Consider the following 17,342-nt stretch of genomic DNA (forward strand, 5'->3'; position numbering starts at 1 on the left):
TTGGCAGCTGATGGAACAGTTCCTCAGTCCTTCTCTTTCCTCATAGACATAGCTCCTCTAGTTTGACCTGAAGTAAATATATCTGTAACTTAACTCTCCAGTAGTTGGCTCTCAGCAAATTTGACAGCTTTCCTCCTCAGCATGTAAGTGGGGTTGCTTGGAGTGCCAGGTCTGCTCCAGAAAGCCAGAGTGGGGGTTGCTCTAGGGTCCACAATGGGATACCAATGTGTTACCAAATGCTCGGTCCTTATTCCCAAGGCTGATTCAAAAATAAGGACATTGTTTTGAGAAAAAGTTAAAAGAAGCTTTATTGCTTTGCAAGAAGAGGAGAAACACAGGAGATTTTTTGTCCCAGAGGCTGTGATTCTGACTATCAGGGACCACAGAGAGTTTTTAAAAAGATGATTCATTCCAGTTGTTCCCTGGGAAGGGGAATGTGATTCAATTGTTAATTTGGAAGACAGCCATTTCTCAGATCTTCTGGCTCCATCCTTGAAGACTGTGAAGGCTGTCAATCATAAAGGATATGACAATAGATTCCAGCACTGTTGGATTAGAACCTGGGGTCAAAATGGTCTCCCCTTTTAAGATCTGACAGGATGCCTCATTTGGCAAGGGGACCTGAGTGGAGCCCTGCCTAGTTCTTTGTGACGGCATCTGTGGAGCTGCTGGTATAGAAATCATGGTTAAATGGGAATAGGGATCTTTGGGTATTTCCCCCCTATCTGGTCCATCTGTTTTAAAGGTTCCCATTTATCATCCATGGTTTTGGGGATCCTTTCTGGTTGTCTGCCATTGGCTTTGCTGTTGTTTTGCTGTACAGGCTTGGTTTCTGTATCTAAGCTTAGAATAGGGATAAGGTATTATTTTCCTTCCATGGTAAGGAAGAGGGAGAGGGAGAATAGGAAAAGAAAATAGGTCCACATTAAAATGGACAGAGCAGCATGGGCTATATTCACAGCATGAGGTGTACCACTATTATGTTCTAATCATTAATGCTTTGTAGCAAACAACTTTTATCCTTTTCAAGGTAATAATCTCCTTGTGAATGATTATATTCAAATAAATCAAATGGCTACTTGTTAGATATATTATTAAGGGGATTTTTTTGTATTAAACTTGGAAGTGGTTACTGAGGCTGTTCCTTACTTCCTCCCGTTTTTCCTTTCTTACTTCTTTCTCCCATGAGAAAAAAATCTTCCTTTTAATTTTATTTTCTTTTTTAGAAATAATTAAGAGTAGAGTGAATTTTAACATATTATACATATGGGATATAACTTTTTTTCTAATTAGGATCCCATTCTTGTGGTCATACATGATATGGAATTACACTGGTCGTGTATTAATGTATGAGCATAGGAAAATTATATCCAACTCATTGTACTATCTTTCCTAATCCCATTCTCCCTCCATTCCCTTCATTCCCTTCTGTCTAATCCAATTAATTTCTATTCTTCGCTCCCCCATTATTGTGCTTTGTGTCCACATATCAAAGAGAACATTCCACCTTTTTTGGGGGGAGGATTGGTTTATTTCACTGCACATGATATTCTTCAGTTCCATATATTTACTCGCAAATGCCTGAACTTTTTTTCTTTATGGTTGAGTCATATTCCATTGTGTATATATACCACATTTTCTTTATCCATTCTTCTGTTAAAGTATGCTTAGGTTGGTTACATATCTTAGGTATTGAGTAAAAGATCTCCTTATGTACTAGAAAAAATGTCATATAGTATCTATTACTTAATATCAAAGACTAAATGCTGGCAATTAACAAATTGAAAGATGATTTAGTTTCTGTACAATACTCATTTAAGCAAAGGAAAAGTCAATTACTCTACCCACTTAAACAGGAACTATACATTTAATTTCCTATAATGATAATAGATGGGCCTTGAAATAAAATTGGGTACCTTTTTTTTGAAATTTTAGACTGATACCTTTCCTATCAACAAATTTTAATCATTTTTTCCCCACTAAAGTATACCTAAAAACAGAAGGGAATAATAATTCTTTTGAGTGTCCTGAGGGCTTAACCTGAAGTAGACTGTCACTCACAGTAATGTTTTTGAATTCTGGTACTTTTCTTTAAAATGTAAATTATTTTCTAATTCATACTATAAAAAGTTCAAATAGGGAACATCCATTATATTTAAGAAATGATTTTGGAGGTCTCTATACAAGTAATGCACACTTTATTTCTTTATTAGAAAAGGATAATTTTTCCATTTGAAGGTATACAACATTTTGCTTTCAAGATGCATAATCACATACCTGTCAAGGATGTTATAGAAAAGTTTCCTATTATGGTTAGGAATTTATTTCACTCAACCTTTAAAAAACATGCAGATTGGGGCTGGGGCTATGGCTCAGTAGTAGAGCGCTTCCCTCACACATATGAGGCACTGGGTTTGATCCTCAGCACCACATTAAAAAAATAAATGAATAAGTAAAGATATTATGTTCATCTGCAGCTTAAAAATTAAAAAACAATTCATATTCTCAAACTATAACCCAATCATCTGAATGATTATTTCTGCAGACTGCGATCTGATTTTCTCAGTGTTAAACAGAGCAGATTATGCTAAGTGAAGCTAGCTAATCCCTAAAAAACAAATGCCAAATGTCTTCTTTGATATAAGGAGAGTAACTAAGAACAGAGTAGGGACGAAGAGCAGGAGAAGAAGATGAACATTAAACAGGGATGAGAGGTGGGAGGGAAAGGGAGAGAGAAGGGAAATTGCATGGAAATGGAAGGAGACCCTCAGGGTTATACAAAAGTACATACAAGAGGAAGTGAGGGGAAAGGGAAAAATAATACAAGGGGGAGAAATGAATGACAGTAGAGGGGGTAGAGAGAGAAGAGGGGAGGGGAGGGGAGGGGAGGGGGGATAGTAGAGGATAGGAAAGGCAGCAGAACACAGCAGACACTAGTATGGCAGTATGTAAATCAATGGATGTGTAACTGATGTGATTCTGCAATCTGTATATGGGGTAAAAATGGGAGTCCATAACCCACTTGAATCAAAGTGTGAAATATGATATATCAAGAAATATGTAATGTTTTGAGCAACCAACAATAAAAAATTTAAAAAAAAAACAAGCTTTCCTAGTGATTTGAAATTATGCCTGGGCTTTTAAACCACTGTACTCTATAACCTACAAACATTCTTCCAAATCTTTCAGGCTATAATTTTATAAATGTTTTCAACAGAAAAGTTTGAATTAAGCAAAAAATTAGAATCCCTAACTCATAAGTGTTCTGATTAATCCATGTTGTAACATAAGAGTCTCCCAAAAAGTCATTTAATAATGTTAAATCTTTTAAAATCTGATAGCAACATGCGTTACATAAAATCTGACAATGGCATCTAAAGGAAAATTGAGTTTGATTCTTTCAGCTAATATACATCTCACTTGAATGACTATGTAACAGTTATTACCATGATTTGTCACCAGATATAGAATAAAAATATGATTCAGAAGACTATTTATTGTGGTTGATGGAAAAATTTAAGTGAAGAAAAACTATGTACTTTTTCTCACAGTAAATAAAATGTTCAAGAATTTTCTAAACTCCTTTCTGGGGTTTTGTATTCTCAAGATGATTGTTTTTTATTTCATCATAGATTATTTTTGCAATGAATGATTTTACAGACTTTAAGATGTTAAAGAGATGAATGTTGAACTGAATTTGGATCTCCCCTCATCATTTTAGGAAACTAACAAAGAAAAATATTTCACTTTTGCTTTAGTTCCTTTTATTACTCTTGTAGATGTTGATTATTTTGTAGCATGGCTCAGTACAATTAATAGACTATAGTAAACTGAGATTAAATGTACCTCAACATCAGATAGCTCCCCACATACAATATTCATTCATTGTGTATTTATAGTCATATCTCAACTTTTAAACCAAACTGTCATTTGTGAGCAAGAGCCACATCACAAGTTTCCTAGATTTTAGAATATTATATAGCAAATTGTCAATTACATCCGATAGGGTGATTTCCCTCAGATCAACAAAAATTTAAATTAAGGGGCACTTTAGATATATTGTTCTTTCTCCACTGAGATTTTTCTCTTTTTTTCACTGAAGTTCTTTCTTCCTGCTTCAGTTATCTCCTCCTGACTACAGGAACCATCTCTTGTGCACAATCTTTCTGATTTCTCACCTTTCCAGACAACTCAATTAGAATTTTCCTCCTCCATTTTCCCCTTAGTTTTCTCACAAGGAGGCCAAAGAAGGTGCAGGGAGAGGGAGAAGAGAGAGGAAATCAGGAAATATTTATTTAAGAAAATACCATAATGGCTAAGTATTTCCTAAACTGTCAATAATATGTAAAGGGAGAATGATAATGCCTTCAAAAATAGTGCAGGCAAAAGCCAATATTCAGAAGGAGAAAATGAAATTTGAATCAATTTCTGATACAATACAAAAAAACATCAACTTGAAACTGGATGCACATTCAGTCGTAAGACTTGAAACCATAAAAGTCCCAGAAGAAAACAGGATAAAAACTTCAGGTCATGGATCTTTACAGTGATCTTTTGGACTTGACATCAAAGGCACGAGAAAGAAAAGCAAAAAGCAATAGCAAATACAAAAATAAATAAATAAATAAATAATAACAAGTGGAACAACATCAAGCTAAAAAAAAGTTTCTCTTTAGCAAAGGAGATAGTCCACAAAATAAAAAGAAAGCCCATAAAGTGGATGAAAATATTTGCAAACCCATACATCTAATAAGGGGTGCATAAACAAAGAAATCATACAACTTGGGAGAAGAAAATCTAACGGAGTAATTAATTATGAGTGAAAAAAATTTCATAGATATTTTTCCAAGGAAGTTATAAAAATGGCAACAGATATACAAGAACGTTTTGGACATTATTATGGAAATCAAAACCCACAGTGGAATATTATCTCAGACAATAGTATCTAAAGAATAGTATCTAAGAAAGGTAGAAATAGTATCTACAAAAGATAGAAATAAAATTACCATATGACACATAAATATTTCTGTTTATACTGGAAAGAAATGAACTCAGTATATCTCAGAAAATACCTATGCTTCCATGTTCATTGCAGTAATATACATACATCCAAGATTGAAAACTACCAAAGTGTCCATTGATGGATGAAGAATAAGAAGGTGTGTGTGTATGTAATGGAATATCATGTAACCTCAAGAATAAAGAAAATCATGTTTTTATTTAAAAAAGTATGAACCTGGAAGAGTTTATATAAAAAAGAAAAAAAAAACATAGAAGGAAAAATTCTGCATAATCTCACTGAAATTTAAAACATTAGATTAATTAAAACAGAGTAGGTAGGTGGTTTACCACGTTTGTGGTTGAGGGGAATTTAGGAGACATTGGTCAAAAGTTAAAATTTACTGTTGTGAGATGAATACATTCTGGAGTCCTAGTACATAGCATGGTGATTATAGTTCATACTCTTACAATGTGCATGTAACGTTCTGAAATTAGATTTTAAATATTCTTACCAAAACACAAGTAACTAAGGTGATGGATATGTTATTATCTTCATGGTAGTAATCACTTTAAAATGTGTATTTATATTAGAATTTTCCTTCTCCATTTTCCATTAATTAATGTATGTGTACACATTGTAAAATGTAAAATATTTGAATATTAATAATTTTAATTTGTTAAATATATCTCATTAAGGATGAATAAAGAAGAATTGATATTAATTTTTCTTTTAAAATGTGTGGTAGAATCTAATACTGAAGTCTTCTACTCCTAGGCTTTCTTTGTTGTTTCTGTTGGATTATTTTTGACTATTAGTGAAATTTCCTTTCTATTATTGGTTGGTAAAATTTTTCTATTTTTTCATGATTCATTCTTAACATTTTGTATGTTTTTATGAGTATAATCATTTTATATGTGTATTTTAGGAATTTATTATTTTTTCCTAGGTTATTCAATTTACAATTGTGCAATGAATTGTTCTTAATAGTCTAAAATGATCATTTTATCTTCAGAATAAATTGTAATGTATCTCCCTCATTTTTAATTTGTTGATGCATTTCTTTTTTATTTGTCTAGTCAATGGTTTGTCAATATTTTTGACTTTAAAAAAACAACACAATTTTGTTTATTTTTACTTTTGACTCTGTTCTCTCTCTCTCTTTTTTTTTTCATTTTGGCTCTAATCTTTATTATTTCCCTCTTTTTCTTAACTTTTGGAGTTTAGTTCATTCTTTTCCTTTTTCCAAGTTTGTTTGTCTGTTTCTTTTCTTCCATCCTTCCTTCTTACTTACCTTCTTTCCTTTTTTGTTTCTTTTCTTTTCTTTTTATTTTTTAGTACCAGGGATTAAACTCAGGGGCACTCAACCACTGGGGATATTTCCACATCCCCAGCCCTATTTTGTATTTTATTTAGAGACAGGGTTTCACTGAGTTGCTTAGTGCCTCAGGGTTCCTGAAGATGGCTTTGAAATGCTGATCCTCCTGCTTCAGCCTCCAGAGCTGCTGGGATTAAAAAAGTGTGCCATGGTGCCAGGCTTTTCCAAGTTTCTTAAAATATTAAGTTATATTTTGATTATTAGAGATAATTCCTCTTGCTTAATACAGGCACTTAAAAACTTTCATCTTAATACTAATCTTCTTGTTTTTCATAAGTTTTCACATATTTTGTTTTTATTTCTATTTGATTAAGGTATTTTCTAAATTCCCAAATTTTCTTTGATACATTGGTTCTTCAAGAGTGTTTTCTTTAGTTTCTGCATGTTTGTAAGTTTTCCAGATATGTTCTGTTAGCAATTACTAGTTTTTTCCATGTGGTAAATAATTATTTGCATATTTTAAATCTTAAGTTATTAAGACTTCTTTTATTGCCTAATATCTGATCTATGCTGGTGAATGTTCCATATATATCTGGTAATAATATTTATTCTGTTGCTATTGAATTAAATGCTTTGTGTATGTCTGTTAGGTCTGTTTGGTTTAGAGTATTGTTCCACGCTGGTGTTTTTTGTATACATTGTAATGTACAAAACTTTTTTGAAGACCCCCAAAATAACAGTAAGCAAATAAAAAAAAACGGGTGAGTGGAATTGTGTCAAAGTTAAAAGATCCTGAACAGCAATGGATACAATCAATAGAATGCAAGTTCAACCAACGAAAAGGAAGAAAATATATGCAAACTATGCACCTGACAAGAGGTTAATATCTAGATTATGTAAGGAACTTCATAAACTTTCAATTAAAAACACAAAATAACAAAAGTGAAAACAAAACATGATCAAACCAAATTACCCAATTAAAAACTGTAGAATTAAGTAGCCATTTGTCAAAATAAAACCTCCAAACTGAAAATAGGTGTATGAAAAGATGATCAGCATCACTAATAATCAGGAAAATATATATCAAAACCAAAAAGTGCTATCACATCATCTCAGTGGATATGGCTATTATAAAAATGATAAAAGATTACAAGAACTGGTGACAGAGAAAAGAACACACTTATACACTCTTTTTGGGAATATGTATTTGTATAACAATCATGGAAAACAGTATGGAGATTCCTCCAGAAATTAAAAGTTGAACTAACATGTGATCCAGCAATTCCACTATTGAGTATATATATTCAAAGGAAGGAAATCAATATGTAGAAGATAAGTTTGCATCCTTATGCCCATTGCACTGCTATTAAGAATAGCCAAGAAATGGAAATAATCTGAGTGTCCATTACCTGATTAATGAATAAGGAGAATGTGATAATTATGTCAAATGGAATACTATTCACCCATAAAAAGCATAAAATGCTTTTTCATTTTTTATACTTATGGAATTGGAGATCATTAATTTAATGAAATAAGCCAGGCACAGAAAGAGTACTGCATGCTCTCATTGATATATGGAATTAAAAAATACATAACATACATATATATGACCCAATATATATATATATATATATATATATATATATATATATATATATATATATATACACACACACAGACACACACACACACACACACACACACACATCTTGTTACCCTATTAATACATGAAATTTTATGTTCCGTTTAAAATAAATTTAATTAAAATTCTAAGGAAATTCTCTTATTTTTAACAATATGAATGAACATGGAGGGCTTATTGTTAAGTGAAATAAGCTGGGCAAACAAACACAAAAATTTCATTATCTCACTGATATGTGGAATCTAAAAATTGATTTGAGAAAAGTACATTTTTCTCATTTGTCCACCATTTTTCTTTCCATGCTATCAGTTAGTTGTAGTCAATGATATTCTAGAAAATACTAATGGAAAATTCCAGTGAATCAATTCATGAGTTTAAACTACCCATTGTCCCGAGAAGTATGCTGAAACCTCTCTCTGCCCAGCTTTGTCTCTCCTCAAAGGTGAATAATCACTTTTTCCAGTGTATCCACCTTTATATTTTATCTTCCCCTTAGTCACTTAGTTGGTGAAAACACAGTATATGTAAATTTTTCTACTGCAGTGGTTTTATTTGTCCATTGGGTGTTCTTGGAACATATCTACTGTGGATAAGGAAGGACTACGGAAGTAAGTAGATCACCAGTTATCAAAAGTTGGAGACAGAAGGGGAGAGATGAGGGTAGTTGACCAAAGTATGCATAACTACAATTTTAATTGCAGAATAAACTAGGTATATTATAAAGCAAGATTAATGCAGTTAATGGTTTATTGTATTCTTGAATAATGAAAGGAATGTGAATGTTAACTATTCTCACCACAAAAATGTTAACTGTGTGAAATCATACAATAGGTGGTTGTAGTAGTTCTTGGTCTCCTGTCTCACAGTATAGTATAGGGTAGACTGACAAATGATACACTTCTATAGAGAGGGTGGGACAGAATTCTAAATTGGAAGTTCTAACAGTGTGGAAGGATTAGCCTTGGATGATCTTTGAAACTGTTAGTGGATATCTGAGATTTGATCCACACCCCCTGTTGTTGAAGAGACACTTATCTCTCATAGACATCTGGGTCTTAGGGTCTTTTCCAAAATTCCACTTTTAGGGTGAGGAATTCAAACCTCCACAGGGTTCACATATTCCACCACCAGGTATGTGAATTACCCAGGATCCTTCATGGAGTGCAGACAAATCTGTCTGAGCAGTTGCTGGTTTCTTCCCAGTTGCTTGTATGGGACATTACCAGCACAAGAGGTTCTCTCTCTCCTTGGTATTCCCAGCCTGGATCACCCTAAGTGTATTCCTCTCTGCATTTGTTTCAATAATGTTGGTCAAGGCACATTCTGGACTCCACAATAGGTGACTGTTGGTTCAGGCTAGAAACTTCCTTTATGAGTTTCCAGTCTCCAGACTCTGCTACTTGCTTTGTGGTCACCTGAAAATGATTCCAGGTAACTTGTTCCCACCAGACTCTCTTCCAATTGGATGAGGGATTTGAACATATTTTCACAAACAACTTCTCCCACCATTATTGGGTCAGTTAAAATCTGCCTCCATTTCTGATCCGTAGTATTACTCAAGCTAATTTTATTTACCATGCTTTTTCTTCTCTTGCTCTTTATGTGTGTCCCTCCTTTCTATAATGGGTTACTGGCAGTGACCTCGCCAGCAGTCAAGCTGTAATGTCTCAATGATTATTCCTTATTTTATATTCAATGTTTCTGACTTTTTCTTTCTTTATGATTATTTTATGAAATTTATGAAAATTGAATTTCAGTGAATTTAATTATTCACCCAGCTTACTGAGGACTCATTTTCCAACTGTTTAAATTTTGAGTGTATGAACTGCTAGGGAGTGTACTTTTTTCTAATCTGCACCAACCTCCAGATTTTTTAATTTTTTATTTTTTTATTTCTAAGTTCATTTTAATGTTATTTGATAAAATACAAAGGATCACCTCCATTTTTTGGTATTTTCTGAGACTTGTTTTGTGTTCTAAAATATAGCTTACTTTAGTGAAGTTTGCATGTGCATCTGAGAAGAAATTCAGTATTTCATATATGAAATATTCTAAAGATGTCTGTTACATTCATTTGACTGATAATGTTTCTTAGTTCTATTTATGTTTTTTTTTTTCTACACAAACATCCTGAAATCCCCCATTTGGTTTTTTTTTTTTATTGGTTGTTCAAAACATTACAAAGCTCTTGATATATCATATTTCATACATTAGATTCAAGTGGGTTATGAACTCCCATTTTTACCCCAAATACAGATTGCAGAATCACATCGGTTACACATTCACATTTTTACATAATGCCATATTAGTAACTGTTGTATTCTGCTACCTTTCCTATCCTCTACTATCCCCCCTCCCCTCCCCTCCCATCTTCTCTCTACCTCATCTACTGCAATTCATTTCTCTCCTTGTTTTTTTCCCATTACTCTCACAACCTCTTATATATAATGTTGTGTAACAATGAGGGTCTCCTTCCATTTCCATGCAATTTCCCTTTTCTCTCCCTTTCCCTCCCACCTCATGTCTCTGTTTAATGTTAATCTTTTCCTCCTGCTCTTCCTCCATGCTCTGTTCTTAGTTGCTCTCATTATATCAAAGAAGACATTTGGCATTTGTTTTTTAGGGATTGGCTAGCTTCACTTAGCATAATCTGCTCTAATACCATCCATTTCCCTGTAAATTCTATGATTTTGTCATTTTTTAGTGCAGAGTAATACTCCATTGTGTATAAATGCCACATTTTTTTAATCCATTCATCTATTGAAGGGCATCTGGGTTGGTTCCATAGTCTAGCTATTGTGAATTGTGCTGCTATGAACATCGATGTGCAGTATCCCTGTAGTACGCTCTTTTAGGTCTTCAGGGAATAGGATGAGAAGGGCAATAGTTGGGTCAAATGGTGGTTCCATTCCCAGCTTTCCAAGAAATCTCCATACTGCTTTCCAAATTGGCTGCACCAATTTGCAGTCCCACCAGCAATGTACAAGTGTACCCTTTTCCCCACATACTCACCAGCACTTGATGTTGTTTGACTTCATAATGGCTGCCAATCTTACTGGAGTGAGATGGTATCTTAGGGTGGTTTTGATTTGCATTTCTCTGACAGCTAGAGATGTTGAGCATTTTTTCATGTACTTGTTGATTGACTGTATGTCCTCCTCTGAGAAGTGTCTGTTCAGGTCCTTGGCCCATTTGTTGATTGGGTTATTTGTTATCTTATTGTTTAATTTTTTGAGTTCTTTGTATACTCTGGATATTAGGGCTCTATCAGAAGTGTGAGGAGTAAAAATTTGTTCCCACGATGTAGGCTCCCTATTTACCTTTCTTATTGTTTCTCTTGCTGAGAAAAAACTTTTTAGGTTAAGTAAGTCCCATTTGTTTATTCTTGTTATTAACTCTTGTGCTATGGGAGCCTGACCCCACAATATGTAGATCGGAGCCAACGTTTTTCTTCTATCAGATACAGAGTCTCTGATTTGATATCAAGCTCCTTGATCCATTTTGAGTTAACTTGTATGCATGGTGAGAGAAGGGGATTCAGTTTCATTTTGTTGCATATGGATTTCCAGTTTTCCCAGCACCATTTGTTGAAGATGCTATCCTTCCTCCATTGCATGCTTTTAGCCCCTTTATCAAATATAAGATAGTTGTAACTTTGTGGATTAGTCTCTGTGTCCTCTTTTCTGTACCATTGGTCCACCCGCCTGTTTTGGTACCAGTACCATGCTGTTTTTGTTACTATTGCTGTGTAGTATAGTTTGAAATCTGGTATCACTATGCCGCCTGATTCACACTTCCTGCTTAGAGTTGCTTTTGCTATTCTGGGTCTTTTATTTTTCCATATGAATTTCATGATTGCTTTCTCTATTTCTACAAGAAATGCCATTGGGATTTTGATTGGCATTGCATTAAACCTATAGAGAACTTTTGGTAATATCGCCATTTTGATGATGTTAGTTCTGCCTATCCATGACCAGGGTATATTTTTCCATCTTCTAAGATCTTCTTCTATTTCTCTCTTTAGGGTTCTGTAGTTTTCATTGTATAAGTCTTTCACCTCTTTTGTTAGGTTAATTCCCAAGTATTTTATTTTTTTGAGGATATTGTGAATGGAGTGGTTGTCCTCATTTCCATTTCAGAGGATTTGTCGCTGATATACAGGAATGCCTTTGATTTATGCGTGTTGATTTTATATCCTGCCACTTTGCTGAATTCATTTATTAGTTCTAGTAGTTTCTTTGTAGACCCTTTTGGGTCTTCTAGGTATAGAATCATGTCTTCCGCAAATAGTGATAATTTAAGTTCTTCTTTTCCTATTTTGATGCCTTTAATTTCTTTCGTCTGTCTAATTGCTCTGGCCAGTTTTTCGAGAACTATATTGAATAGAAGTCGTGATAGAGGGCATCCCTGTCTTGTTCCAGATTTTAGAGGGAATGCCTTCAATTTTTCTCCATTGAGAATGACGCTAGCCTGAGGCTTAGCATAGATAGCTTTTACAATGTTGAGGTAAGTTCCTGTTATCCCTAGTTTTTCTAATGTTTTGAACATAAAGGGATGCTGTACTTTGTTGAATGCTTTTTGTGCGTCTATCGAGATGATCATATGGTTCTTATCTTTGAGTCTATTGATGTGGTGAATAAGATTTATTGATTTTCGTATATTGAACCATCCTTGCATCCCAGGGATGAATCCTACTTGATCATGGTGCACATTTTTTTTTATGTGTTTTTGTATCCAATTCGCCAGAATTTTATTGATGATTTTTGCATCTAGTTTCATTAGAGAAATTGGTCTGTAGTTTTCTTTCTTTGATGTGTCTTTGTCTGGTTTCGGAATCAGGGTGATGTTCCCCAAAACCTCATGTCTGGGTTAATAAAAGAATATTCACATGTGAAATTATTGGCTCCTTTATTTTAATTATTTATTTTTATGTGGTGCTGAGGATCAAACACAGGGCCTTGCACATGCTAGGTGAGTGCTCTACCGCTAGGCCAAACCCCCAGCTCAGGATGAGTTTTAAATTTGGACAAAAATCTAAAGGAAAATTGATTTAAAATACTAAAGAATATCACCTACAACTAATATATCTATATCTATATATCTATATGTCTCTCTCTCTATATATAAATATAGAGTCCGGTTTCCCACCTGAGAGCCGCCGCTGTGGGGCCCAGGGTGCCAGGGCGCGGGTGTCTGTGCTGCCACCAGGAGCCGGCGCCGAGCCCGAGATGGAATAATGCCCAGTGGCCTGCCCGGTCCCGGATGCCAGACTAGATCTCCGTGTCTGAGTTCATTGCCGAGACCACCGAGGATTACAACTCTCCTACCACGTCCAGCTTCACCACACGGCTGCACAACTGCAGGAACACCAGCACGCTGCTGGAGGAGGGACCAGCATAGCACTTCTGGCTATGAGGAGTACCATCAAAAGGAGCAAGGACAATATATTCCCCCTCCTGAACTATTTTTTTTTTAAACGTTCTGCCACACAAAACTTTGCTTTTTAAAAATTTTCCCGGAGAAGATGGCCGCTGCGCACGGGGGTTGCTGAAGTGCTGAGCGTGGTGCTCAGAGCAGTGTCTTTAATTGAGATTTTGCGCAGCTTGTTAGAGCTCCTTTCACCGTTAATCTGTAGCGGACCACTTTGCCAAGCAGCAGGAAGAACAAAGAGATCGAAAAAGAGACACTTGGCTCCCGGACGCTTGGCTGCTCAGAGCCGCGGGCACTTTGCTCCCATCTGCTTCCTCTTTCGCTTTGCTCCGGGCAGAGAAGCTGAATGTGTAATCAGCAGTGGACTGTAAGTACCCAAGGCAAAGAAAGCTCAGTGTGCCCCGCCTTTTTTTTTCTTTTTTTTTAAAATATTTTTTACACAGGGAGAGTTTGTGGATTGGGATTGTTGGCTGGGCTATGGTTTCTGTGCTGAAAATCCACTCCGCAGGAGCCGCCATTTGCTTTCTGCTTGCTGTCTTGATGGCTCTGTCTACATTGTCCGGCTGCTGCATCTAGGGGTTGGAGCTGGGCTGCATGCCGAGCCCTGTCCTCCGAAGGCTGGACCGCAGCCTCGAGTGCCTCGGTCACCTGTTTGCCGCTGCACCTTCGGGCAGAGCCTGCTCTGGGGTCGTTCTGCATCCCCCTGCGAAGGGACCCGTGCTCTGGAGGAGGGGGCGGGAGAGCCGTGGCGGCAGCTGCTTGGGCCCCAGGGGCCGGGCACCGGGCTGAGGAGCGGCGGAGGCCGCGGTGGCTCCGCTACGGTCACAGACGAGCGCGGCGCCCATGAGCACGGCCCAGAGGTGGAGGCGACGGCGGCAGGGTTTCATTTCTAGAAATCTGGACTGGAAACAGAAGCAGCAGTTTGTATAATCCCAAGAACTTGTTTATGCCAGGAAGCTGTAAGGGTAACATGAATATCATTGAGGAGATCTAACATGGTGGCGGGCGTGGAGAGATCAAGTCTCTGACATCTTCAACTGCGGGGGCATAGGGAGCCGTAAATTGACTAAATGCTGTTTGCTCAGGATCACTAGGCAATGCTGAGCTGACGTGGATCTGGGGCGTACAGTCTGGGCCCTTCAGAACACACACACTGAGCCCGGATGGGCTGCATTCAAGCTCCGGTTCGCCTGCTTCTCGTGACTCAGCACTACCAATCCCGCTGAAATAATTGGCCGGCCCTTAGGAACTTACAGAGGTAAAAGCCAACCGAGCCTTCATAGGCAGTGGCCACAGGATTGAAACGGGGATTGGGAGAGACAGTCAGTACCCACCCGTTGCATTGGTCACCCGGCAAAGGGAACGAACGGTCACCATTTGCATGGGATACCACCTTGGCAGAGAACTGACATCACGGGCAGAGGAGATAACTGCATTGAAACCAGCGCGACAGGTGTGTAATCCCCTAGCCATCTCTCTCCACACAGCGGGGAAACCTTAAGGGCCCCTCCCAGCTCTCCCATAAGGGCCCCTCCCAGCTCTCCTGTGAGCGCAATAGCCAGACCGAGGGAATCAGGAGTGACGCGGGACTCGTGGCACGGAACTCCCGGCTACCGCTCCAACCAGTGCTGACAACTGGGGTCTCTTGCACCAGCTACCAGGGGCATGGCTACCAGAGGGCAAGCAAATTCGCTGGGGGTTTTCAGCCCCAAACTCTACAAACTTAGGGTCTGAGGGAGGCAAACAGTGAGAGTGAGCCCAGGCGTTCATGAAAACAGGGCTCCCAGGAGCAGCAGACCTGGTGTGTAGCCAGTATTGTGGTGAGCATCACAGGTGAGCACGGCCTGGCTTGAGGAAACACAAGAAAAGGCCCTAGACACTTAGGATTGGAGACCCGCCCAGTCTGGGAGAAAGATCTGCTGCACAGTGAATGGTTCCCACCTATTGAGCGGAGAAGCTTGGCCCAGTGGGCACAGCTCCACCTACTGGAAGAGAAGTAAATCGAACTCTAGGATGGCATTTATTATTATTATTATTATCATTTTTTTCTTTTTTCTTTTTCTTTCATTTTTCAATTTTTATTTGTTGTTCTTTAACTTTTTTCAATGTTTTTAAATTTTTTTATTTTTTTATTTTATTATTATTTTTTAAATTTTAATTTTCACTTTTTTATTATCATTATTATTTTTGTAAAAATTTTTTTTTCTTTTCTTTCTTTCTTTATTTTCTATTTTTTTGTTTTTGTTTCTTTTGTCTTTTCATTTCTTTTCAATTTTCTTATTCCTCCTTCCTTGAATTCTACCTGCCTACTCTCATTCTCTTTAGTGACTTCTTCCCTTCCCTTCTAATATCTTTCTTCCCAAGCATCAAATAAATTTATAAGAGTAAACAGTAACTCAGCAGTCAAACAGAACAAGAAGTAACATGAGAAGCATAAAAAAGCAAGGAAGAAAAGGAGTACAAACAATTCAGGACAGCCTAAATATTCAGGAGGACCTAGAGTCAGCAGAAAAATGGTCATATAAAGAACTCAAGGAATACCTTAGACAGATGGAATGGAACTTTAAAGAGGATAAGAGACAGCAAATCCAAACAGTGAAAGAACACTTTGAAAATGAATTACATAAACAGATAAAAGAAGAAGTTAAGCATCTTTATCAGGAGATAGAGATTATTAAAGAAAATCAAACAATAATTCTAGAAATGAAGGAAACGATAAACCAAATTAAAAACTCAATTGAGAGTATCACTAACAGAGTGGAGTAAGTAGAAGCAAGAACGTCAGATAATGAAGACAAAATATATCATCTTGAAAAGAGCCTAGCCAACTAAGAAAGGCTGGTTAAAAATCACGAGAAAAAACATCCAAGAAATATGGGATAACATAAAAAAACCAAACCTACGAGTCATCGGGATAGAAGAAGGTACAGAGATTCAAACCAAGGGAATGAGTAACCTGCTGAATGAAATAATTGCAGAAAACTTTCCAGAAATAAAAAAGGAAACGGATATACAAATTGTAGATGCATACAGGACACCGAGCACACAAAATCACAGTAGACCAATGCCAAGACACATTGTTATGAAGATATCCAATATACAGAACAAAGAGAAAATATTAAAAGATACAAGAGAAAGGAGGCAGATTACATTCAGGGGTAAACCAATAAGGTTAACAACGGATTTTTCATCACAGATGCTGAAAGCGAGAAGATCCTGGAACAACGTATTTCAAACACTGAAAGACAATGGATGCCAACCAAGAATTCTGTATCCAGCAAAATTAAGCTTCAGGTACGACAATGAAATAAAAATCTTTCATGATAAACAAAAGCTAAAAGAATTTGCAGACAGAAAACCAGCATTGCAAAGCATCTTGAGCAAAGCACTACACGAGGAAGAAATGAAAAACAATAACCAAAACCATCAGTGGGAAGTGCCTCTATAAAAACAGAGGGCGGGGGGAAAGCTAACCATGGAGAAACAAACTAAATTAAAAAAAAGAAGATAAATAATCAAACATGGCTGGAAGTACAAACCATATATCAATAGTAACTCTAAATGTTAATGGCTTAAACTCTCCAATAAAGTGACATAGGCTGGTAACATGGATTAAAAAACCAAATCCAACAATATGCTGCCTCCAGGAGACACATCTGATTGGAAAAGACATACACAGGCTGAAGGTGAAAGGTTGGGAAAAAATATACCACGCACACTGTCCTCGTAAGCAAGCAGGGGTGGCCATCCTCATATTGAATAAAATTGACTTCAAGACTAAGTTAATCAAAAGGGATAAGGAAGGACATTATATACTGTTAAAAGGAACCATTCACCAACAAGACATAACAATTATCAATATTTATGCACCAAATAATGGTGCTGCGACGTTCATAAAACAAATTCTCCTCAAGTTCAAGAATCAAATAGACCACAACACAATAATTATGGGT

At 36.6% G+C, this 17,342-nt stretch overlaps 1 protein-coding gene across 1 annotated transcript in view; it reads left to right on the forward strand.

Moving 5' to 3' along the window:
* LOC124091540 (transmembrane protein 182-like) overlaps positions 1-13,196 on the forward strand; it is a 91,135-nt gene extending 77,939 nt beyond the window's left edge. Inside the window, exon 5 of the mRNA XM_046442614.1 lies at positions 13,093-13,196. Within this exon, the coding sequence (XP_046298570.1) occupies positions 13,093-13,196 (104 nt within the window). The remainder of the gene's footprint in view (positions 1-13,092) is intronic.
* The last annotated feature ends 4,146 nt before the right edge of the window (positions 13,197-17,342 follow it).

This window comes from Marmota monax, unplaced genomic scaffold (genome assembly GCF_021218885.2).
Source record: "Marmota monax isolate L192 unplaced genomic scaffold, Marmota_monax_Labrador192_F-V1.1 WCK01_AAM20220418_F8-fsc00212, whole genome shotgun sequence".
Taxonomy (NCBI): domain Eukaryota; kingdom Metazoa; phylum Chordata; class Mammalia; order Rodentia; family Sciuridae; genus Marmota; species Marmota monax.